General features: G+C 51.7%; 2 protein-coding genes across 3 annotated transcripts; both read right to left on the minus strand.

The window, feature by feature from the left end:
- Window positions 1–233: 233 nt before the first annotated feature.
- LOC101946290 (zinc finger protein 397-like) lies at window positions 234–11171 on the minus strand. Of its 2 annotated transcripts, none has more exons than XM_024113226.3 (5): window positions 8302–11171; window positions 7707–7828; window positions 6447–7087; window positions 5875–6082; window positions 234–3480 (listed from the first exon to the last, which is right to left on the minus strand). In XM_024113226.3, the coding sequence occupies exons 3-5, from the start codon at window positions 6993–6995 to the stop codon at window positions 2867–2869; spliced, it is 1371 nt and encodes a 456-aa protein (XP_023968994.2). In that variant the 5' UTR covers window positions 6996–7087; window positions 7707–7828; window positions 8302–11171; the 3' UTR covers window positions 234–2866. The 2 variants fall into 2 exon arrangements, with proteins under 2 accessions (XP_023968994.2, XP_042702168.2); XM_042846234.2 differs by having other exon boundaries at window positions 6447–7116.
- A 1710-nt stretch (window positions 11172–12881) lies between these two features.
- LOC101945717 (slit homolog 1 protein-like) lies at window positions 12882–19542 on the minus strand. The gene is given in 4 exon segments (XM_024113223.3): window positions 12882–15025; window positions 15028–17785; window positions 18527–18649; window positions 19176–19542. Coding segments are annotated over 3 exon segments (3684 nt in total). The 5' UTR covers window positions 18539–18649; window positions 19176–19542; the 3' UTR covers window positions 12882–14111.
- Window positions 19543–24786: the final 5244 nt, after the last annotated feature.

Raw genomic sequence — 24786 nt, forward strand, 5'->3', positions numbered from 1 at the left:
AATTACATGCCCCAAAGCTGCAGGTTTACCTGAAAGCAGCTAACAGAAGTGTTCCTGTCTTTAGCACTCAGATGCCCAACTCCCAATGGGGTCTAAACTCAAATAAATCCGTTTTACCCTGTATAAAGCTTATGCAGGGTAAACTCATAAACTGTTCGCCCTCTAGAACACTGATAGAGAGATATGCACAGTTGTTTGCTCCCCCAGGTATTAATATATACTGAGTTAATTAATAAGTAAAAAGTGATTTTAATAAATACAGAAAGTAGGATTATGTGGTTCCAAGTAGTAACTCACAGAACAAAGTAAGTTACCAAACAAAACAAAACAAAATAAAATGCGCAAATCTATGTCTAATCAAACTGAATACAGATAATTTCACCCTGAGAGATGCTTCAGTAAGTTTTTTCCTCAGACTGGACACCTTTCAGGCCTGGGCACAATTGTTTCTCCTGGTACAGCTCTTGTTCCAGCTCAGGTGGTAGCTAGGGGATTCTTCATGATGGCTCTCTCTCTCTGGTAGTCCCATCTCCAAAAGATATATTGGAATTGGAAAAAGTACAGAAAAGGTCAACATAACGTTTAGGGGTATGAAACAGCTTTCATAGGAGGAGAAGTTAATAAGACTGGGACTTTTCACCCTAGAAAAGAGATGACTGGGGGGGGGGGGGGAATGTGATAGAAGTCTATAAAATCATGACTGGTGTGGAGAAAGTAAATAAGAATGTGTTATTTACTCCTTCTTATAACACAAGAACTAGGGATCACCAAATTAAATTCATACGCAGCAGGTTTCAAACAAAGAAAAAGTCAGTATTTCTCCACACAGCGCACAGTCGACTTGTGAAACTCTTTGCCAGCGGGTGTTGTGAAAGCCGAGACTATAACAGGGTTCAAAAAATAACTTTATAAATTCATGAAGGACAGGTCCATCAATGACTGTTGGCCAGGATGGGTTAGGGATGGTGGCTGTAGCCTGTTTGCCAGAAGCTGGGAAAGGGCTACAGGAAATGATCACTTGATGATTATCTGTCTGTTCATTCCCTCTGAAGCACCTGGCATTAGCCACTGTTGGAAGACAAGATACTGGGGGAGATGAATTTCTGGTCTGACCCAGTTTGGCCATTCTTATGAGCCTTGTTGGCCCCAGGATCGTTGGCTCCAGCTGCCTCCATCCCATAGCCAGTTGCTGTGTCCCTGGCTCTGCCTTGGCTTTTCGTTTCTTTCCTCCACATGATTTGTTGTTGGCCAGTGCAGCTTCCCTATGGGGACCGTGGGCTGCAGCACATCAGGATCTTTGCTCTGGCCCCGTGTGGAGAGTATGACACATTGGCCCTTTGCTCTCAGAGCTTCAGAGTCTCATTTCCCCAAGGCAGCACAACTAGCAATCTCAGCATTTCCCTCTCACTATGCACATATCCCAGACCCATCAACACTTTCATAAGAACCTGGTTACAGCATGGGTCAATGTTCCAGTGCAGAGAAGAGCCATGTCCTTGTGACCTTGGTTGGGCCGAGATTGTAACCCTGTTACATGGATACGATTAGGACTAGGCTACAGTGCAGCGTTTAGCAGTTACCAGGACAAAGCCAAGATGTAATGGGTCCTTGTGACTAAGATCTGATCTACACCTAAAAAATGTGATTGACCTAGATACATCACTGAAGGCCGTGAAAAAAACTGTGCCTTGTGTGATGTAGTTAGATTAATCTAACCTCCAGTGTTAGATCAATTCTTCCATCGCACTAGCTCCTGCCACTCGGAGAGGTGGATAAATATTGATGGAAAAACCCATTCTGTTGATGTAGGAAGTGTCTACTATGTTACTGTGCCACTGCAGTGTAGATATGGCTTGGGAGCTGCAGGGTAGCAGAGTCCCAAGTGAGGATAGAAATGGGGCAGATGCAATGTAAAGCTGTGGGGAGCTCCAGGCTGGGAGCTGGGGAAAAAGCTTTAGAAGAGACAAGGGAGCTCCTACCACAGTTAAAGCAGCATTTGCATTTTCACTGCTCTGGCTGCTCCCTCCCAGCAGCCGAAGCACAAACACCTGCAAGGGAGTGTCTGGAATAGAATGAACCCCTGATTTGGGGCCTTGTTTACAGGGAATTCAGGGTTCCAAGGCAGGTTCCCAGCAGCCAGGCAAAAGGAAAACACATGATACTGCTACCCCTAAAGCCCAAACAAGCAGAAAGGAGCCTGCAGGGCCAAGTGCAAGACATAGAGGAGTTCAGGGCCTGGAAGTCTATATTTACAGCCCAGGGATGTTCCTTTAGATCTAGCTGCTCAGCACCTGCGGGTGAGATGGAGAGAGCTGTGGGGCGTTGAACCCTTCTGCCCTGCTGGGTCCCCAAACCCATGGGGTGCTCAATTAGACATGGACTTCAATTCTCTGTTGATCTCAGGCACTTCTCCTCCCATCTTGAGTCATCACCTCTGTATCAAGCCACCTATTGGCTGCAAATGCATCCCTGTCCTTGAGCCCCTGTTTACTTTTCACTACTTAACAGTGTTTCCACCCAGGGAGCCAAAAGCCTTTTACAAATAGAGGTGTGGGCATGGGGAGAAAACATATCTGTAGCCTCAAAAACAGACCTCAGGATCTCCCAACTGACAGTCCTGCTCCAACTCTAGATGTCACACTTCTCCGGGAGCTGGGAACAGAACCCAGGAGTCCTGATTCCCAGCTTACCCTCACCCCAACCTCTTAGTATGCAAGACCATATCTGCTTTTCACTGTGATCACCCATCACAATCCCTCCTCGCAGCATTCAGTCACCCCAGGAAAGTGCTCCCTAAATTTCTCCCCAACCCTTTCCCATTCTATATCTGTGAGACCAGGGCAGAGGCCCAGATACCTGACACATGCTAGGCCACAAGACCCCCTGCCATGGGGCTGCTCTGGGGCAGTGGCTGCTCAGGACCTGCTGTGCAGCTGTGCCCATGGTTATGAGATGTGTGGGTCCTCTGATGTCTCGTGAGATGTGAGCTCTGGCTGAAGCGTCTCCCGCAGACGGTGCAGATATAGGGTCTCTGGCCCACATGGGTTCTCTGGTGCCGAGTGAGGTTGGAGCTGTCGCTGAAGCGTTGCCCACACTCGGTGCAGATGTAAGGTCTCTCCCCGGTGTGAGTTCTCTGATGCATCATGAGGACCGAGCTCTGGCTGAAGCTCCTACCACAGGCAGTGCAGACAAAAGGTTTCTGGCCGGCGTGCATCCTCCGGTGTTTTGTAAGAGCTGAGCTGTCGCCAAGTCTTTTCCCACACTCATCACAGGTCCAGCGTTTCTTGCTCGCGTGGACTCTTTGTGGTGTAATAAGGGCAGAGCCGACACTGATGCCCTTCCCACTCTTGGTGCGCTTATGAGCTTGTTCTGCCGGGTTGTGTTCCCCAGGGCGATGCTGCCCATTCTTTGTCTTGTGTTTTGGTTGCTCTCCTGAGTGACACGTTTCGCCTTTGTCGTCACCACTGGCCTTGCCATCGGCTGGAATGAGAGAAGAAGGTGGGATTAATTCCCTGAGCAGGAGAAGGAGTTTGGGGCAGGGGAACCACAAAGGGCTCCTCACCTGCTCACCCCATCAACAGGGCTGGGGATCAAGGTTTAGGTCCCCCAAACCCTCCCCCAGGGGGGGCTGGTTCTGTCTCAGTCTCCTCAGGTGAGAAAAAGGGTCATTGGGAATGGGACGGAGCATGAGTAACATGCACCCTGATGGGATGATGCCTGCTGGGGGGTGACACTGAGCCAGGGATGCAGGAAATGGCCCAGGAAATATCTGACCCCCCCCCAAAACCTTCCAGAGACACTTGCCCCCCAGCAAAACTGCCACAAGCTCACCCTCCCTCCCTACCCCTACCCCTCTCATCCTGCCTCTCCCTCAACAAACCAGATGCCCTACCAGAGAGAACACCTTCTGGGAAAGCAGCTGCCCTCTCTGAGTTTCCCCCATCCTCCCCAACGTGCACATGAGTTAATTAACTCCCCACTAGCCCTGGGAGGGGCCTGATACGTCTGGTGGCACCAGGCCTCATTGTGACCCACCCCTCTCACAGGATACATCTAGTCTGACCTCCTGGCTATTACATTTCACCCAGTTACCCCATTCTCAACACAATAACTTGTGTTTGACTAAAGCATCTTCCAGAAAGGGGTCCCTCTGGATTTGCAGACATCGAGAGAGGGAGACTCCATCTCTTCCATTGGGAGTTTGTTCCAATGGTTAATCATCCTCACTGTTAAGAATTTGTGTCTTATTTCTAATTAGAATTTGCCAGGGTTCACCTTCCAGCCATTGGCTCTTGTTCTGCCATTCTCTGCTACATTAAAGAGCTCTTTAGAACCCAGTATTTTCTTCCCAAGAAGGTACTTGCACACTTTAATCAAGTCACCCCTCAATCTTCTTTTATACAGGGAGTCCTCGGACTTACGACACAATTCGTTCCTCAAAACTGCATTGCAAGTCGAAACCGTTTTTCCCATAGGAATCAATGGTATAAAGGGGAGATTGGTTTCTGAACCAAGGCTTGATACACTATTTTCACCACAATAACCCAGATGTTTGTACTAAATGAATTATAGATGACTAATGTTGCAACATCAATGTATTTACTGTACGCTGTATTTTGTAAACAGCATTAAAATAAACATATAAATTCACATATGCTTTGACCCAGAACACCCGCAACACAGGCTCAGAAAGCCAGGGAGATTGGCACACATGCTGAGCCTCAGCCAATCACCAGTGATTGACTGAGCCTGGGGCCAGGAGCCAATCAAAAACAAGCGGCAACCCTGCCAAGCCACAAGCTACCCTGCTGCCTCAAAGCCAATCAGAAGTGACCCCTTCCAGCTCCGCACCAGTACTGTATAACAGCAACCAGGAAGTGATTTCAAGAGAACTTTATGCAACGTAAGGGCGAAACAAGTATTGTAGGGGCGAACCAGGGCAGTCAATTGAAAAGCGGCATAAGTGGCGTCCGACAAAAGTTGGGCACCGTAAGTCCAAGGACTCCCTCTATAAGTTAAACACTGAGCTCTCACGGTCAGGCATTTTGAATAACTTTTCAGAGTGGTAGCCGTGTTAGTCTGTATCAGCAAAAAGAACGTGGAGTACTTGTGGCTTTTTGAATAACTTTTGTGGCTCTTCTCTACACTCTCTCCAATTTGTCAACATTCTTTTTCCAATGTGAACATCAGATCTGGCCGCTGTATACCAGCATCAGTCTCACCATTCCCTGCTTCTACTTGTTACTCCCATTTATACATCCACGGATCATATTAGCCCTCAGGAGGATATGGGAGACACACAGAGCCCCTGGCATCTGGTTGGCAGAGCTTCAAGCCACCCCTGTAACTGTTAATAGTTGAAAGAACCTACAGTCACTAACACTCTGCTCAGCATAAACCCCTCCCCCTCCCCCACCAGTATTCTGCAGAGCAGCCCCCTCAGCTCTGCCCATCCTCCCAGTACAGTTCAAAATGCTGACACCCTGAATGACTTCTTTCCCAGACCAAAAAGAAATAAATAAATAAAGGGAATGGGGGTCTCAGAGAGAAAAGGAAGGAAGATGCAGGAGGCACAGATCCCATGGCATGAGGGGAAGAAGAATCTAGGGGGGCACACAGAGCCCTCAGCATGGGATTGGGGGGTTCAGATGGCCCCAGACATGGGGCTGCAGACAGTCTCTAAAATAGAGGGGGATGGGAGAGCGGCATCCAGGGAGCTTGTTGAGGGGAATGGGGAGGGCTGCAAGGAGCCATTGCTCTCCCCTGAGCGAGCCAGCAACCCCATTCCTCAAACATGCTCTGCCCTGGGCCTTCCCCTTTCTGCCTCCCCATCAGTGACCCACAGCCCACCATGCCCTGGACCCAACTTATTACCTATTTCCTGGAGGGGCTGGTGCTCCTCTTTGGGGATATGAGGCAGCTTGTACAGGGATCCTGAAGCTTCATTCCATCCCCCGTCCTGGGATACACACCCGGGATGGGGCTGTGGCTGCTCTAGTCTGGAGCCAGAAGATTCCCATAGTGCCCCAGGGGACGCCTTTTCTTCTGATGCCACTTCCTCAACCTTTACACGCACCATGACCTGGGTATGAATCAAACATGTAATGAGAGAGCCAGGGCCTGGGGCCTGCTGTGGAGAGTGGGGTCTGAGAGGGGAGACACCAGGGAATGTCCCCCAAGGACACAGCGACAGGGGAGGGGAGCACAGATCCACCCACAAACCCAGGGGTTGACAAGAAGTGCTGCAGGGGCTAATGGGGATGAGTGGCCAATAGTCCTGGCTCTGCTACTGCATGCTTAGCAGCTCCCATGGGGCTGGGCCGGCAACACAGGGGGAACAGGGACCACAGAAGTGAGCCCCATGGTCCTGTCCATACACAATGTAGCATAGTCTGTCTCCCACCCCCCATCCCCTCAGTGGAATAATCAGGGTTAAATGCTCTCACCTGTAGCCCTGGCCCCTCAAACTCTGGCTGCCTCAGCTGGAACCCCTCTGCAAGGGCCACCGCCTGGGCACAGGTTTCAGGGCCACGTTCCCAGACCCAGCTCTGCATTTCCTCCGGCAGGATGGTTAGTAACTGCTCCAGGATCAGCAGCTCCAGGATCTGCTCCTTGGTGCGGCTCTGCGGCTCCAGCCAGCCATGGCAGAGCTCCTGGAGGCGGCTGTAAGCCTCCTGGGGCCCCTTGGCCTCCTGGTAGTGGAACTGCCTGAAGCGCCGACGCCGCGTCTCTATGTGGGTGTCATCCCCACGGAGGGTGGCTGGCTCTTTCTGTGGCTCCTGCTTGACCCATCGTGGTGCTGCCCATCTCAGTAGCCCCCCAATGGTACCAGCCTGGATGACACAAAGGGCTTTTTCTGCCCCTTCCGCTCTCTCCCCTGGCTTGGGGCTGACTGGGTTCTGCTCTTCCATTTTCACTGGGGGCTGCATTCCCTGCTGTAGTGGTGCCTGGAGCTGGAAACCCAAAGCTGCACTTGCACCCAGCTCAGCAGCCATTGTCTGTCCTTGGAACGACTGCAATTCCAACTCAGGAACAAACCCTGTCGCTCACTTGTAGGGCCTGTAGGAACATCGGCTCTCCAGGCAGCCTGCAGCAAAGGATCCAACATGGATTTTTCTGTGTGATGGAAGAATGAGAGCCGACCCATAACCCCAGGTCCCTGCTCTTGCTCAGAACAGACAGGCCCCTCTCTGACCACCCTGGCCCATTCCCCCACATAACCCAAGCTCCCTGGCCCCACTCAGCATGACAGGCCCCTCCCTGAACCTCTTGCAGAGTGGGGTGCATTTAGGTCCCTCCCCAGAGCCAATCCATCAATTTTGTTTTGTGTCTCATCACAGTGATGAGCATGTGAGATCTCAGGGGGATGTTGGGCTGCTTGCCGGGGGTCCTGACAAGGTGGTAGGTCACCCGCTGAATTTATTAGTAAGTCTTATAGGGAGCACCGGGAGGACGCTCCTGAACCATTTGTCTTCCCTGACGGGTATTCCTGCAAGAGGTGACGATTTGGCTCCTTTAGGAAAACCAGGCACTGAACCTTAAATTTAGCCACAGAGGTCAGGCAAAAGGCCTTGTGGTCTTGACCATTTTCACTTCCTCTTTATTCTTCTTTTGTTTACTGTTTACACAGCCCCTAGCACACCATGGTCCTGGTCCATGACTGGGGCTCCTCATAGTGCTACTTCAATACAAATAATAATACTTACAAAAAACACATGAAAAGAACTTTATTTAGGTTCCAAAGTTGAGTACTCAGGGTTAGGAAATGCTGGGTTGTACGAACAGCCTGAACTTCATCCTCTTTGTGTGCCGGATGAGGCAGGGGGTCCTGTGGAATAAATAGCACGTGATCATGTACCATAAATAAGATTGCACCATCACGCTCACAGCTTGGGAACAACCACCCATCATGACCGCCTGGGCTCAGTCTGAGAAGAAACTATGCTCCCAGCTGGGTTTCGCCACGATGAAACGTGGTAATATACACAAGTCAAATAAGGCCTGGAGTTGCAGTGGTTTAACTAGCGGTAAGACTCCCAGCTCAGACACTGCCCCGTCTTCCCCTGGCTGCAGCTGGCAGCAGCCCCTCAGAATCATTTGGTGCTACTTCAGACGCCATGGGGCACAGAGGGGGCAGAGTGCCAACTCACTGCCCCAACTCACAGCCCCCGTGCTCTCTGGCTCTCCAGACCAGGGGTTGGTCTCACCGAGAGAGGAGCAAGGACAGAGCAGGAACTAGCATCTGGGGACTGGGCCCTGCACCCACAGTGCCACACTCAGTCTCCGAGTTCCTCCACCTACCTAACCACAGGGACGTGCCAGGCTCTGCTCCAGGGTGAAAAGTCCCCTAGGGCCTTCGGAGAATCAGAGCCAATCCACAAGGAGCTTTTGCAATGGAGGGCACCCAGTTCTGTTGCTGTGGCAGAAACTGTCTGTCCGCGCAGATTGTAATCAGCAGCTGAATGTGCTCCTCCCCCCTGCAGCCAGCACTGGCGAGGGGAATGTGAAAGTGAAAGAGCAGAGAGAGGCCGGAACAATGGAATGATAACAGGATGTTCCCGGCAGGAAGGGGAAGTCTCGTGTGTCTAGACACGCCTCCGTAGGATTGGTCCCCAATCCCCATCAGCAGCAGTAAACCCCTAGTTTGATAATCTAGCTGGGATCATTCTAGTGTCTCAGAATGATACAATGCAGAAGTAAATCCTCTCCCTGGGATGGTGTCTCTGCTTCTGTCCCACAGAGGCAGGATTTCCCCCCCCTCTATTTCTCGAAATGACTCAAACTGCCCCGTGGCCACTTTTTAGCTAATTGTCCAGAAGGAAAATACTTTAAATTCTGTTATGTTCTTTGTGCTTTGTTTCTGATTAATAGTAGGAAGAAGCTGTTACATAGAGAGATTAAACTGAAACACAATTCCCCCCACGTGGTGCTCAAAACCAGCACCCTTAAGGTGCCTATTCTACCAACTGAACTAGCCATGCTGCTACTTACCAGCCTATCAGCCAAAAGATGACATCTGACAATAGTTTGTGAGCACCACTTTCCCTCTTGCCACATCTCCCAAGATCACTGATTTTTGCATGTCAGACACTTTAGCAAACACAGGTCCAGGGCCGGGTTACTCCCAGACTCTGCTGTGACGAGGTCTTTGCTGGTTTATGCTGTGAGATTGATCTTTGGGGCAATGTGTGTGACTAAAACTGTACTAAAGAGGGCAAAACTCTGGCCAGTTTCCCCAGTGTGGGGGATGTTACCAGCGACAGGCTGGAGTGTAGAGACTGGGACATAGTTTCTGAAACAGGGATGTTTATGTCTCTTGATGCTGTTATTTAGAGGAAACAGTGATTTTTTTAGACACAAAATTAAAAAAAATCACTGAACCTTCTTTGATCAGCCATAAAAATTTACTGTCACCTTATTTTTGCTTCAGTAAGGAAAAAAACCCTGACCTTTTGGCCGGTTTTGTTCTCCCAACTGAAGTAGCAGAGTGAGCTGGAATAGCCGGCAGCTTCAGCTCAGGTTGCAGGGCTGTCAGCAGAGTGGGGTGTGTGGAAGAGCCCAGCATCTGAATGTGTCTGACCCTCCCTGAGATTCACTAACTTGAGACCCGAGGGAGGTGGCCCTAGCTCTGGGCTAAAGCTCAACAGAGCAATGTTTATGTAGAGGGACATTTAGGTCTATTTCATAAAATGCTGAGTCACCACTAGGCATGAGCACAAAGCACTGTCTTGAAGGAAGAAGGGAACATTCCCACATGAATGGAAGGCCAGCTCCTGTGCAGCAGAGAGGTGTGGGACATTTGTGCCCTGATCTCAGGATGTAAAGAAACAATCAGCCCCCAATGACAAGAATCAAAACAAGCATTTTCAGAAGAGGGCAGGGATTGAAACCCAGCAGCTTCTTACAGACAAAACAGGCACGCTGCCACTGAGCTATAGCCCCACATTGCCTGAAGTGCTCAGATCCTTAAAACAAGAGCGAAGCAGCCACCTGTTCACCCTGTGTCAAGCTGGGATTGAAATCACTCCTCCATCAGTATATGATACATACAGTCTGCCATAGCATCATGTACCCGTTCATCGCATCAGCCCTTTTACTAGCAGTGCTGGGCCAGGCACGATGCCCCCTGAAATACTCCCAAGTTCCCTTTCTTCTGCCCTAGAAATGTGTTTACATTTAAGTTTCCCTACTGGAGAAATAAATGAATCTCTCTATGAACAGAGGAGAGTGAGTCCATCCCTTTTCATAATCAATGTACAGACTAGCAGCCTGTTGTTTCCCATTCCTGGTGTTCTGGTGCCGTCATGTAGCTATTTCATGTCACTCCTTTTTTTATTAAAAATGATGTTTGTCACAGAAAACATTATTTTCCTTTTAGAAATACAGATGCAGTTTATTTAATGTACAAAAGTAAAGCAAATTCCCGCTTCTGATGCCACAATTCTGGAGAGAGGCGGGAACACATGCACGGAGTGGCACAACTTTCAGCATTACTGACAGAGCCCAGGGTGGTACATCACTCTCAGAGTGGGCAGTGCTTTCTTTTTTCTCCGAGGCAAAAAGGGGATTTCTCCATCTTTCCCACAAATAATCCCCAGCAAAATAGGTAGGAAACAGCTCTCTGCTATGTGGAATAAAAAAGTTTCCAGTTCCATCCCTTAGTGGGAGTTTGTATCTGCTTAAAAAAATTAAAGAATATCCCAATGGGAACATAGGGGAGCCCTCAAACCAACAAGCCTGAGAGTAAAAGTCTCATGTGCTACCAGCTGCGCTACCCAGGGACTACAGCACATATTACGATAGGAAAACATTGATCTGAAAAAAACCTTTTTAATGCTAAAGGGCTATGGTTCAAACTGGACAGAGGGAATCAGTTCTCCTCAGCATTTTGCCACTTTTCCCCTTCTCAAATTATCCCAGAACACTCTTGAGGTTTTATAAATTAATTTCTTTTTTCAAATTCTGTCACCCTCCAGGCCATTCACAGACGCTTTACTGGGCCACCTGTGTAATTCATCTTCATAGCCCCTGGCTGCTCCTTTTGCTCCCTGCATGCCTGGGGAGAGTCATTATTATCAATGGTTTCAGAGTAGCAGCCGTGTTAGTCTGTATCCTCACAAAGAACAGGTTTCAGAGTAACAGCCGTGTTAGTCTGTAGCCGCAAAAAGAAGAACAGGAGTACTTGTGGCACCTTAGAGACTAACAAATTTATTAGAGCATAAGCTTTCGTGGACTACAGCCCACTTCTTCGGATGCGTTTCTATATGCATCCGAAGAAGTGGGCTGTAGTCCACGAAAGCTTATGCTCTAATAAATTTGTTAGTCTCTAAGGTGCCACAAGTACTCCTGTTCTTCTTTTTACAAAGAACAGGAGTACTTGTGGCACCTTAGAGACTAACAAATTTATTAGAGCATAAGCTTTCATGGGCTACATCCGAAGAAGTGGGTTGTAGCCCACGGAAGCTTATGCTCTAATAAATTTGTTAGTCTCTAAGGTGCCACAAGTCCTCCTGTTCTTTATTATTATCAATGGTTCATTCCAGGAGACAGGAGTGAAATCAGTTCTCAGCCTGGGTGCTGTTCTGAGTCCTTCACCCTCATTCCTTAGGTTATGGTGCCACCAGGTGGTCATTTCATGTCCCTCCTGGATTTTACACAGAAATACAATTTTCCATGCACAGATCAATGGACTGCATATCTCAGATGGCTGCCCTCGGCGCTGGCACAGGGATTTGGTGGGAGGTGACTGTTGTCTCCATGACAGGGACATCTTTGCCCTATCCAGCACCCTCATCCCCCAGGAACCAGCCAAGTCATACACCTTTTGATGGCCATGACGGGGCAGAGTGGTAAAAACCCATCCAAACCCTGGTCCCTTTATAACATGCCCAGAAACGATGGCTTCTAAATCAGCCCTCAGCTCAGTTATCAGCATATGGGAAAGAATGGTCTGAAATTGGTAAGATCTTGTTATTTTTACAACATATTCACTGCATGCTAAGGGGCATTAACACAGCAGGATGGATTTCTCCATGCTACTTCATGGAGGGAAATCTGACAAAATATTGGCTCTACTGAGATTTGAATATTTCAATCTTTCTCTGTTTTTGGAGGGGTGAGGGGGAAGATTAAATGAACGTTAATCTCTCCCAAAGAAGTAACGTTTCTGTGGAAATCACTAACATTTTAAAAGAAAGGAGTGAAACCAAATGGCCACACATTGCATCAGAACCTAAGAAATGAAAAACAACACACATCTTTAATACACCAAACTTGTTGTTATGGAACTCAACTCAACAATGCGCATCATCACAGGAACTCTCCAACCAACTCATCTTCCATGGCTTCCAGTTCTGAGCCACGTCGCCCCCCCATACCTCAGGAGGGAGATTGCAGCTGGCAAGGTGCTTGGGAAGGTATGTGCCAACCCAAGCTTGCCCTTGTTCAACAATCTTTTTAACCCACCTGCCACACGTCTTTCATCACAACAGCCACTGTGGTCGAGGCAGCCATGCCAGGAAGTGACAGAGTCCCTGTGGTGGGAAGAGCAGTGCTTAACACCAACCACCAATCAGTTCCTCATCACAAACCCTACTGCTCGCCTGCTCAGCCTCAACCTGCCATGTCATCACTGGGTCCTTCTAATCAATTCCAGACTGGACAAGGCTTATGTGCAGCCAACCAGCACTGTTGGGGTCTTCAAGACAATCCAAGCTGCAGCTGCGGCACAGATCAAACAACGATACACGTTGTTGAGGAATGCCCACTAACCAAATTCAGCAGTGGGCTCCGAGAGCTCCACTTGGCCACTGAGAATGTTATTGCTTGGCTCGGCGAACACACAAATGCTAAATAAATAAATAACTATTGACTCTGAAAAGTGATTTAACTTGACTCCTTTATATTTAAAGACATATTTATTCCTATGCTAGGCAAACTATAAGGATAAAGCAATTTCAGTTATTGTGACACTAGGTTGAAGGATTATTGAATCTTATACCAATTGTAAAAATGTATTACTAACTTCAGCTTCCTGTTATTAAAGGCCAGGTTTACAAGTTCAGGTCCAAATGTTAGCAGTTTATTCCTTCCAAAGATGGGGGATGTTGGTCATCTGAGAATGTCACTGTGGGAATATGACCCGGAAACATTATCTACAGTCACCTATCAGGATCACTCAGCTTGCAACCGGCCACTATGAAAGCATAAGCAGAGCAAGATGGACTAATGTATTGTCCATCCATTTAGGATAGTCGTGACACTTCCCATCTGTGAATATGATTTTTTATCTTAATGAGCTGGGGAAAAATAAATATTAGACTACATTTAAAACAAGAGCAATTGAAAAAAATAAGGAAAATGTATCATCTCTGCTTTGTTTCAAACCAGGGACCTGTCAGATGTTAGACCAAGATGCTAATCACTACATTAGAGAAACCACCTGTGGGTTTATGTCCCTTGTGCTGCACCAAAATATCAATCATGAAGTCTCATTCTCCCATAGAACTGGAGAAAACAATGTTCTAAAATCTGAATGAAATCTGATTATACAAAATACTTCCTGTCTCCATTTTTATTTCATTCCAGATAAACTTTTGTTGCCAATTCTTTGATTTGATCTCCCCTACTCATATTATGATCTTTCTTTTCCTTCAAAGGAGTTGTGTAGTTAAAGGGATTGGCTTCTAAACTAACCAGATCCCTTCTTGTGTCATTGGGACAGATTTGGCATGTGACCCTACACTATAGCAATGCCCCTTAAAAACCTGGACTGTAATTTGCTCTAGCTCTGAAACTAAAAGACAGGAAAAACAAACAAAAATTGTAGACTCCTCACATCTCCACAAAACCATCTGTGATTTCTCTTCTCTTTCTCTTTCTTTTCTAGTGGGTGCCACTTCGATCTAGCCTCAGGGCAGGGGATTGGTAGGCTGATGGGGGTGGGGAGTTGGACATGGGGCCTTTCCTTTCTAGGGGGCGACAGCTTCGTTCCAGCCCCAGGGTGGGAGATTGGCTGGCTCAGGATGGTGGGAGATGGGGTTGGTGGAGGGGACAGTAGTGGAGGGCACAGGGGTTCCCTCCTCTGTCATTATCCCATTGATATCCAAATCTTAGTCATTGTCTGTGTCCCCTGCTTTGCCACAGGCTTGCTTGAACTCGAGGACAGGGCTCCCGTGGTGTCTGAGGGGCTCATCGCACACGGGGCTGTGGGGATCATTCCCAGTGAGCAGCCCATCTGACCTCTGCTCCTGGATGTAGATGCTGAAGTCGTTGTCCTTGATCCAGCCCAGCAGATAGGCCAGGCCACAGTCACAGCGCCAGGGGTTCCCTGCTAGGTAGACATAGGCTAATATGTGCCCCTCGGGGAAGAAGCCGCTGGGCAGAGTGCGGAGCTGGTTCCCTGACAGCCTCAGTGTCTCCAGCTCCAGCCCAGCCAACAGCCCCCGCGGCAGCTCCTCCAGGACGTTATCAGACAGATCCAGGTCCTTCAACATGGCCAGGCCCTCAAAGGCCTCTTCTGGCAGCGTCCGCAGCTGGTTCCCCCGTAGATTCAGATCCTTCAGCTTCCCCACATCCCGGAAGGCCCCTGGCAGCAGCCCTGAAATGTTGTTGTGAGCCAGGACCAGGCGAGTGAGGGCAGGCAGGCCCTGCAGTGTGGGCAGCACCCCCAGGGCATTGTGGGACAGGACCAGCTCCTGCAGCAAGGGCAGGGGGGGCCCAGTGTGCAGCGCACCCAGTGCGTTGCCTGACAGGTCCAGCTCAGCCAGCTCAGGGAGGTGCTGGAAGGCGGCAGTGGAGACGGACGCCAGGCGGTTGGAGCTGAGCAGCAGGATGCTGGTGTTCCTGGGCAGGGCAAGTGGCACCACGCTGAGCCCCTTTCCGGAGCAGTTCACCTGCAGTCGGTCCTTGATCAGGTTCATCTTGGATGGGCATGGCTCCCCTGTAGTGGAGGGCACAGGGGTGGTTGCGGGCAGGGTGGTGGAAGGGACAGTAGTGGAGGGCACAGGGGGTCCCTCCTCTGTCATTGTCCCATTGATATCCAAGTCTGTGTCCCTGCTTTGCCGCAGGCCTGCTGGAACTCGAGGACAGGGCTCCCGTGGTGTCTGAGGGGCTCATCGCACACGGGGCTGTGGGGATCATTCTCAGTCAGCAGCCCGTCTGGCCTCTGCTCCTGGATGTAGATGCTGAAGTCGTTGTCCTTGATCCAGCCTCGCAAATAGGCCAGGCCACAGTCACAGCGCCAGGGGTTCCCTGCCAGGAAGACGAAGGCAAACATGTGGCCCTCGGGGAAGAAGCCGCCGGGCAGAGTGCGGAGCTGGTTCCCTGACAGCCTCAGTGTCTCCAGCTCCAGCCCAACCAACAGCCCCAGCGGCAGCTCCTCCAGGGCGTTATCAGACAGGTCCAGGTCCTTCAACATGGCCAGGCCCTCAAAGGCCTCTTCTGGCAGCGTCCGCAGCTGGTTCCCCCGTAGATTCAGATCCATCAGGTTCCCCACATCCCGGAAGGCCCCTGGCAGCAGCCCTGAAATGTTGTTGTGAGCCAGGGCCAGGCGGGTGAGGGCAGGCAGCCCCTGCAGTGTGGGCAGCACCCCCAGGGCATTGTGGGACAGGACCAGCTCCTGCAGCAAGGGAAGGGGGGGCCCAGTGTGCAGCGCACCCAGTGCGTTGCCTGACAGGTCCAGCTCAGCCAGCTCAGGGAGGTGCTGGAAGGTGGCAGTGGAGACGGACGCCAGGCGGTTGGAGCTGAGCAGCAGGATGCTGGTGTTCCTGGGCAGGGCAAGTGGCACCACGCTGAGCCCCTTTCCGGAGCAGTTCACCTGCAGTCGGTCCTTGATCAGGTTCATCTTGGATGGGCATGGCTCCCCTGTAGTGGAGGGCACAGGGGTGGTTGCGGGCAGGGTGGTGGAAGGGACAGTAGTGGAGGGCACAGGGGGTCCCTCCTCTGTCATTGTCCCATTGATATCCAAGTCTGTGTCCCCTGCTTTGCCGCAGGCCTGCTGGAACTCGAGGACAGGGCTCCCGTGGTGTCTGAGGGGCTCATCGCACACGGGGCTGTGGGGATCATTCTCAGTCAGCAGCCCGTCTGGCCTCTGCTCCTGGATGTAGATGCTGAAGTCGTTGTCCTTGATCCAGCCTCGCAAATAGGCCAGGCCACAGTCACAGCGCCAGGGGTTCCCTGCCAGGAAGACGAAGGCAAACATGTGGCCCTCGGGGAAGAAGCCGCCGGGCAGAGTGCGGAGCTGGTTCCCTGACAGCCTCAGTGTCTCCAGCTCCAGCCCAACCAACAGCCCCAGCGGCAGCTCCTCCAGGGCGTTATCAGACAGGTCCAGGTCCTTCAACATGGCCAGGCCCTCAAAGGCCTCTTCTGGCAGCGTCCGCAGCTGGTTCCCCCGTAGATTCAGATCCATCAGGTTCCCCACATCCCGGAAGGCCCCTGGCAGCAGCCCTGAAATGTTGTTGTGAGCCAGGGCCAGGCGGGTGAGGGCAGGCAGCCCCTGCAGTGTGGGCAGCACCCCCAGGGCATTGTGGGACAGGACCAGCTCCTGCAGCAAGGGCAGGGGGGGCCCAGTGTGCAGCGCACCCAGTGCGTTGCCTGACAGGTCCAGCTCAGCCAGCTCAGGGAGGTGCTGGAAGGCGGCAGTGGAGACGGACGCCAGGCGGTTGGAGCTGAGCAGCAGGATGCTGGTGTTCCTGGGCAGGGCAAGTGGCACCACGCTGAGCCCCTTTCCGGAGCAGTTCACCTGCAGTCGGTCCTTGATCAGGTTCATCTTGGATGGGCATGGCTCCCCTGTAGTGGAGGGCACAGGGGTGGTTGCGGGCAGGGTGGTGGAAGGGACAGTAGTGGAGGGCACAGGGGGTCCCTCCTCTGTCATTGTCCCATTGATATCCAAGTCTGTGTCCCCTGCTTTGCCGCAGGCCTGCTGGAACTCGAGGACAGGGCTCCCGTGGTGTCTGAGGGGCTCATCGCACACGGGGCTGTGGGGATCATTCTCAGTCAGCAGCCCGTCTGGCCTCTGCTCCTGGATGTAGATGCTGAAGTCGTTGTCCTTGATCCAGCCTCGCAAATAGGCCAGGCCACAGTCACAGCGCCAGGGGTTCCCTGCCAGGAAGACGAAGGCAAACATGTGGCCCTCGGGGAAGAAGCCGCCGGGCAGAGTGCGGAGCTGGTTCCCTGACAGCCTCAGTGTCTCCAGCTCCAGCCCAACCAACAGCCCCAGCGGCAGCTCCTCCAGGGCGTTATCAGACAGGTCCAGGTCCTTCAACATGGCCAGGCCCTCAAAGGCCTCTTCTGGCAGCGTCCGCAGCTGGTTCCCCCGTAGATTCAGATCCATCAGGTTCCCCACATCCCGGAAGGCCCCTGGCAGCAGCCCTGAAATGTTGTTGTGAGCCAGGGCCAGGCGGGTGAGGGCAGGCAGCCCCTGCAGTGCGGGCAGCACCCCCAGGGCATTGTGGGACAGGACCAGCTCCTGCAGCAAGGGAAGGGGGGGCCCAGTGTGCAGCGCACCCAGTGCGTTGCCTGACAGGTCCAGCTCAGCCAGCTCAGGGAGGTGCTGGAAGGCGGCAGTGGAGACGGACGCCAGGCGGTTGGAGCTGAGCAGCAGGATGCTGGTGTTCCTGGGCAGGGCAAGTGGCACCACGCTGAGCCCCTTTCCGGAACAGTTCACCTGCAGTCGGTCCTTGATCAGGTTCATCTCGGACGGGCATGGCTCCCCCAGACCCACAGCGCCAGCCACAGAGAGCAGGGCCAGGAGGGCTAGGTGAGGTGAGGTGGGGCACAGCATGGTCTGCAGGGGAGACAAGAGCATGCTCAGGACACAGACATCACAGGGCATGTCTACACTAACCAGCTCAGACTGCAACTGAGACTTATGACTCCCCAGTCTGGAGTGCTGGGGACAACTCCCGGTGGGATATCCCACAATGGTCCCATCTACACCAACACAGCTGGTGCTGCAACAGAGTTGGGTCCCCTGAGCAGATACTAGCTCTAATAACAAGGGCTCCCTAGCTCCCCAGTGCCCTCTGTCCCATCAGGCACCTGCACCCTGACCATGCTGGGGACCAGCTACACTAACCCTGCTGGTGCTGTAACAGTGTCAGGGAGCTGCCATTAGCACCACGTACAAGGAGTTGACTCCCCCACACCTCCAGGCTGGACTAAACTCAAAAGGTTTGGATCAATCCCTGTAGTTTCCCTTCCTCCCAAACCCAGAACTTCTGCTCCCTTATAGCCACGGCAGCTGGTCCAGCCAGGAACCCCCCCGGTAATTGCCACATCCATTCTCCACCTGCCTGTATCCTCTGGCCTTGCTTCAACCCATGGCTGGGTGATCAATTCATTTTATTCCACAACTGTCTTGAAATCAACGTCTCCATTTCTTGAAACATGTGACTTAGCTTGTGAGGCCTTTGGGGGCAGGGACTGCATTTTTATTTAGTGTTTGTACAGCCCCTATCACAGCAAGGGCCTGGGCCATGCCTGGGGCTTCTCATAGTGCTGCTCCAATATAAATAATAATACTTACAAAAAACCACATTAACAGAACTTTATTTAGGTTCCAAAGTTGAGTTCTCAGGGTTAGGAAATGCTGGGTTGTACGAACAGCCTGAACTTCACCCTCTTTGTGTGCCGGATGAGGCAGGGGGTCCTGTGGAATAAATAGCACGTGATCATGTACCATAAATAAGATTGCACCATCGCGCCCACAGCTTGGGAACAGCCACCCATCATGACTGCCTGGGCTCAGTCTGAGAGGAAAGTGTGCTCCCAGCTGGGTTAGGCCATGATTAAACTTTGTAATATGCACAAGCCAAATGAGGCCTGGGCTACCCACAGAGCTGCAGTAGTTTAACTAATGGTAAGACTCCCAGCTCAGACACTTCTCCAATCTTCCCCTGGAGTGCTGGCAGCAGCCCCTCTGAATCATTTGATGCTACTACTACAGACCACCACCATGGGGCACAGAGGGGACAGAGTCCCTGTTGCAGAGCTGCTGCCCCAACTCCCAGCCCCCATGCTGGGCTGGAGTTGGGGGGTGGGAGGGTTGCTCTGGCTCTCCAGACCAGGGGTTGGTCTCACCCAGAGAGGAGCAAGGATAGACCAGGAACTAGCATCTCGGGACAGGGCCCCTGCACCCACAGTGCCACACTCAGTCTCCGAGCTCCTCCACCTACCTAACCGCAGGGATGTGCCAGGCTCTGCTCCGCGGTGAAAGGCTCCCTAGGACCTCCTGAGAATCAGAGTCAATCCCCAAGGAGCTTTTGCAATGGAGGGCACCCAGTTCTGTTGCTGTGGCAGAAACTGTCTGTCCGGGCAGATTGTAATCAGCAGCTGAATGTGCTCCTCCCCCCTGCAGCCAGCCAGCAATAGGGAGGGGAATGTGGAAGTAAAGAGCAGCCCCCAGAAATGGAATGATAACAGGATGTTCCTGGCAGGAAGGGGAAGTCTAGTGCAGCAGTTCTCACAACAAAATTTTTGGTGGCATCAGAGTGCGGCCACCAGCTCTTGCTGCTGGCCGCACTGACACTTTTCCCTAAAATTATTGATTTTTCCTAAAGTTAATAAAGTAATATGCACATACAGTATATACATCCAAATCATTGTAGTTTATTTATGTAAGGTTTGGGGTTTTTTTGCAGACTCAATAATAAAAATCATGCACAATTATCTCTATTCTTTACTGGACCTAACAGAATAGAAACACAAATAAGGTGCTTTGCATGTTCCTGTCTTTTTTATTATTGTTTCTTTAGCTTTTTTGGTAAAAGTGGTTGTCTGTATAACAATTTTGAAGTAAATTTAAAAATGCTTTGACATAATAGAAGTCCAAATAATAATGAAAAACATGTCTGGGTGGCTTGGGTCTGGGGAGGGGAGCATAGGTACGGTTGCGGCTGCAGCTGGCCCAGGGCTCCTCCGGGCAGGTGTGTGTGTGTGTGTGGCGGGGTGGTCTTGGGGCCTTGGCCAAATGCTCTGGCTGCCGGGGGGGCTGGGGAACGCAGGCAGAAGGGTTCGAGTCGGGGACTAGCCTCCCCAAAGGGGGGCTCCACTAGGGTTACCATCCGTCCGTATTTCCCCGGACATGTCCGGCTTTTGCGTCTCTATATAGCCGTCCGGGAGGAATTGGTAACAAAGTTAAAATGTCCAGGGTTTTTTTCTCCCTCGCCTCCCTCCCTCCCTTCCATGCAGAGTGCGGCTGCTGATTGGGCAGCTGTGTCGATTGAGCCGCTCCCATTGGCCTCCAGCAGCCAGAGCCCTCCCCTGCTCCCCCCTCCCTCTGTCTGCAGCCCTGTGTAACACACAAACCGACCCACCGGGCAGCGTGTTTTGCCTACACATGGAGCCAGAATGGTAAGGGGAGTCCGGGGGAGGGGGCAGTCAGGGAGCGGGGGAGTGTTGGATGGGTCCCCGGCCTCCACCTGCCACCCCCCCTCTGCACGTCGTCCCGCCCGTGGACTCCCCCTCCCTTCCTGCCTCTCCCTTGCCTGCTTGTGCTGCCAGAGCCAGCAGCAACTGCTGTCTGCTGCCCCCGGGTCCTAGCATCCCCCATCCACTAATGGGAAGACAGGCTGCCCTTGCCCTGCCCTTCCACCCTATCCCTGAGCCTCTCCAACGCCCCAAACCCCTCAGCCCCAGCTCTCATCCCCCTGCACCCTAATCCTCTGCCCCAGCCCTGAGCCTCCTCCTGCATCATAAACCCCTCATCCCCAGCCCCAGCCCTCATCCCCCGCACCCTAATCCTCTGCTCCATCCCTGAGCCCCCTCCTGCATCATGAACCCCTCATCCCCAGCCCCAGCCCTCATCCCCCGCACCCTAATCCTCTGCCCCAGCCCTGAGCCTCCTCCTGCATCATAAACCCCTCATCCCCAGCCCTCATCCCCCGCACCCTAATCCTCTGCTCCATCCCTGAGCTCCCTCCTGCATCATGAACCCCTCATCCCCAGCCCCAGCCCTCATCCCCCGCACCCTAATCCTCTGCCCCAGCCCTGAGCCTCCTCCTGCATCATAAACCCCACATCCCCAGCCCCAGCCCTCATCCCCCGCACCCTAATCCTCTGCTCCATCCCTGAGCCCCCTCCTGCATCATGAACCCCTCATCCTCAGCCCCACAGCCCTCACCCCTGCATCCCCTCCTATCCCCAAACTCCCTCCCCCTTCCCACACATCCCCTTCTGCCCACAAACTCCCTCCCAAAGCCTGCACCCCCTCCATTTGCATCGCCTCTCACCCCCAAACTCCATCCCAGAGCCTGCACCCCTCATCCCCTCCTGCACACCCACCCCCTGCCCCAGCCCGGAGCCTGCACCCAGCACCCAAACTCTATCCCAGAGCCTGCACCCTGCACCCCTCCTGCACCCTAATCCCCAGCCCAGGACCTGCGCCCCAGACCTCCTCCCCGCACCCAACCCCCCTCCCAGAGCCTTAGGCAGGTGGGGGGGGGGGTTCTGGGCACCACCAAAATTTCTACAACCCTGCCTCCCATGTGAGTGGATAAGAGTCGGGGCAGTCAGGGGACAAGAAGCAGGGGGGGGGGTTGGGGTTCTGAGGGGGGCAGTCAGGGGGTGGGAAGTGGGAGGGAGTGGATGGGGGGCGGGACTAGGGCGGGGCTTCCCCCCCCAGTGTCCTCTTTTTTGATTGTGGAAATATGGTAACCCTAGGCTCCACCCGCTGCCCGTGCGCCCGCTGCTCACCTTCTCACCCCCGCCCACCGCTCGTCTCCTGCATCCATCCGCAGTCCCCCACCTGCTACTCATCTACTCTCACCCCCCCAACCTGCCGCTCGCCTCCTCACTCCCCTGCCACAGACACCCCCCTGCCTGCCACGAGAACTTCCGCTCGCTGGTGACTCACCGCTCACCTCCGCACTCCCCTGCTCGCAGCCAGACCTCCTCCCGCCTCCTCACCCTGCTGCTGGCTCGCCGCTCACCTCCTTACTCCTCCGCCAGGCTCCCCCTGCCTGCCTCACCACTCACCCCCCCACCCACTGCTCACCTCGCTGCTCGCCTTCTCACCCCCTCCTTGCTGCCTCACCTTGTTCCTTAAGCACTGTATGCCCCACCTATGTGTCCCACTTGTGTCTCCAGAGAAGCAGCGCATGCAGGAGCAACAGAGAGGGAGGGAGGGATGGGAGGGGCTGATGTTTGCACCCACTGCCCAGGAAACTGCTGTGGCTGCAGAGAAACCCCGTGGTGGCCGCATTTGAGAAACGGTGGTCTAGTGTGTCTAGACACGCTTCTGTAGGACTGATCCCCATCAGTAGCAGAAACTCCCCAGTCTGATCATCTAGCTGGGACCATTCTTGTGTCTCAGAATGATATAAGGTGGCAGCAGATCCTCTCCCTGGGATGGTTTGTGTCTCTGCTTCTGTCACACAGAGGGAGGACTTTTTTGTTTCTCCCGTTTCTCGTATTGACTCAAACTGCCTCATGGCCACTTTTTAGCTCATTGTCCAGATGGAAAATGTTCTAAATTCTGATACTTTCTTTGTGCTTTTTTTCTGAGTAATAGTAGGGAGCTATTACATGGAGAGCCTAAATTCAAACACAATTCCCACCATGTGGCGCCAAAAACCACCTCCCTTAAGGTGCTATGCTACCAACTGAGCTAGCCACACTACTCACTTATCAGCCTGTCAGTCAAAGGATGACATCTGACAATGGTTTGTGAGCACTCTCACTTTTGGTCAGTCTCAGGGCTGGGTTACTCCCAGACTCTGCTGTGATGGGGTCTTCGCTAATTCGTGCTGTGAGGTTTATCTTTGGGGCAATGTGTGTGACTCAAACTGCACTAAAGAGGGGAAAACGCTGGCCAGTTTCCCCAGTGTGGGGGATGTTACCAGTGACAGGCTGGGGTGTAGAGAATAGGGGCATAGTTTCTCATTAGGGGCTGAAACAGGGATATTTATTTTTCTTGATGGTGTTATTTAGAGGAAAGAGTGATTTTTTAGAAACAAGGTTAAAAAGATCACTGAACCTTCTTTGATCAGCCATAATAATTTACTGTCACCTTATTTTTGCCTCAGTAAGGAAAAAAAAACTGACTTTTTGGCCGGTTTTGTTCTCCCAACTGAAGTAGCAGAGTGAGCTGGAATAGCCGGCAGCTCCAGCTCAGGTTGCAGGGCTGTCAGCAGAGTGGGGTGTGTGGAAGAGCCCAGCATCTGAATGTGTCTGACCCTCCCTGAGATTCACTAACTTGAGACCCGGGGGAGGTGGCCCTAGCTCTGGGCTAAAGCTCAACAGAGCAATGTTTATATAGAGGGACATTTTAGGTCTATTTCATAAAATGCTGAGTCACCGCTAGGCATGAGCACAAAGTACTGTCTTGGAGGAAGAAGGGAACATTCCCACATGAATGGAAGGCCAGCAGAGAGGTGTGGACCATTTGTGCCCTGATCTCAGGATGTAAAGAAACAACCAGCCCCCAATGACAGGAATCAAAACAAGCATTTTCAGAAGAGGGCAGGGATTGAAACCCAGCAGCTTCTTACAGACAAAACAGGAGTTCTGCCACTGAGCTATATTCCCACATTGCCTGAAGTGCTCAGATCCTTAAAACAAGAGCGAAGCAGCCACCTGTTCACCCTGTGTCAGAGCTGGGATTTTGAAATCACTCCTCCATCCGTAGATGATGCATGAGCAGGCTGCCATAACATTATGTACCCGTTCATCGCATCAGCCCTTTTACTAGCAGTGCTGGGCCAGGCACAATGTCCCCTGAGGGAAATACCCCCTGAATTCCCTTTCAGACGCCCTAGAAATGTGTTTAAATTTAAGTTTGCCTATTGGAGAAATAAATGAGTCTCTCTGTGAACAGAGGAGAGTGAGTCCATCCATTTCCGTAATCAATGTGCAGACTAGCAGCCTCTTCTTTCCAATTCCTGGTGTTCTGGTGTCGTCATGTAGCTATTTCATGTCACTCCTTTTTTTATTAAAAAATGGTGTTTTTCACAGAAAACATTATTTTCCTTTTAGAAACACAGAAGCAGTTTATTTAATCGACAAAGGTAAAGCAAATTCCCGCTTCTGATGCCACAATTCTGGAGAGAGGTGGGAACACATTCACAGAGTGGCACAACTTTCAGCATTACTGACAGAGCCCAGGGGGGTGCATCACTCTCAGAGAGGGCAGTGCTTTCCTTTTTCTCTGAGGCAAAAAGGGGTAGTTTGGGGTTGGGGCAGTTTAAACATAGACAAAGATTTTTTTTAGGGGATTTCTCCATCTTCCCCAAGAATAATCCACAGCAAAATAGATAAGAAACAGCCTTGCGCTATGTGGAATAAAAAAAATTCCAATTCCATTCCTTAGTGGGAGTTCGTAACTGCTTAAAAAAATAAAGGAGAGGCATATCCTAATGGTGGTGGTGTTGGGGGGCGTCAAACTCACAGGCCTGAGAGTAAAAGTCTCATGTGCTACCAGTTGAGCTACAGCACATATCCCAATCGCAAAATATTGATCTGAAAAAACTCATTCTAATGCTAAAGGACTATGGTTCAAACTGGACAGAGGGAATCAGTTCTCCTCAGCATTTGGCCAGTTTTCCCCTTCTCAAATTAGCCCAGAACACTCTTGGAGTTTTATAAATTAATTTGTTTTTCAAATTGTGTCAACTCTTTAGTAAATCTGGTTCAGCCTCCAGGCCATTCACAGACGTTTTACTGGGCCAACTGTGTAATTCATCTTCTTAGCCCCTGGCTGCTCCTTTTGCTCCCTGCATGCCTGGGGAGAGTCACTATTATCAATGGTTCATTCCAGGAGACTGGAGTGAAATCAGTTCTCAGCCTGGA

The sequence above is a fragment of the Chrysemys picta genome, chromosome 4, assembly GCF_011386835.1.
Source record: "Chrysemys picta bellii isolate R12L10 chromosome 4, ASM1138683v2, whole genome shotgun sequence".
NCBI lineage: Eukaryota > Metazoa > Chordata > Testudines > Emydidae > Chrysemys > Chrysemys picta.

Excerpts from the sequence above, each read along its gene's own strand:
- LOC101946290 (XM_024113226.3), bottom strand. The coding sequence starts at position 6,995 with ATGGCTGCTGAGCTGGGTGCAAGTGCAGCTTTGGGTTTCCAGCTCCAG. Across the intron at positions 6,083-6,446 it reads TTGAGGGGCCAGGGCTACAG|GTCATGGTGCGTGTAAAGGT; the intron begins GTGAGAGCATTT and ends ATTCATACCCAG. Across the intron at positions 3,481-5,874 it reads CCAGCCCCTCCAGGAAATAG|CCGATGGCAAGGCCAGTGGT; the intron begins GTAATAAGTTGG and ends CTCTCATTCCAG.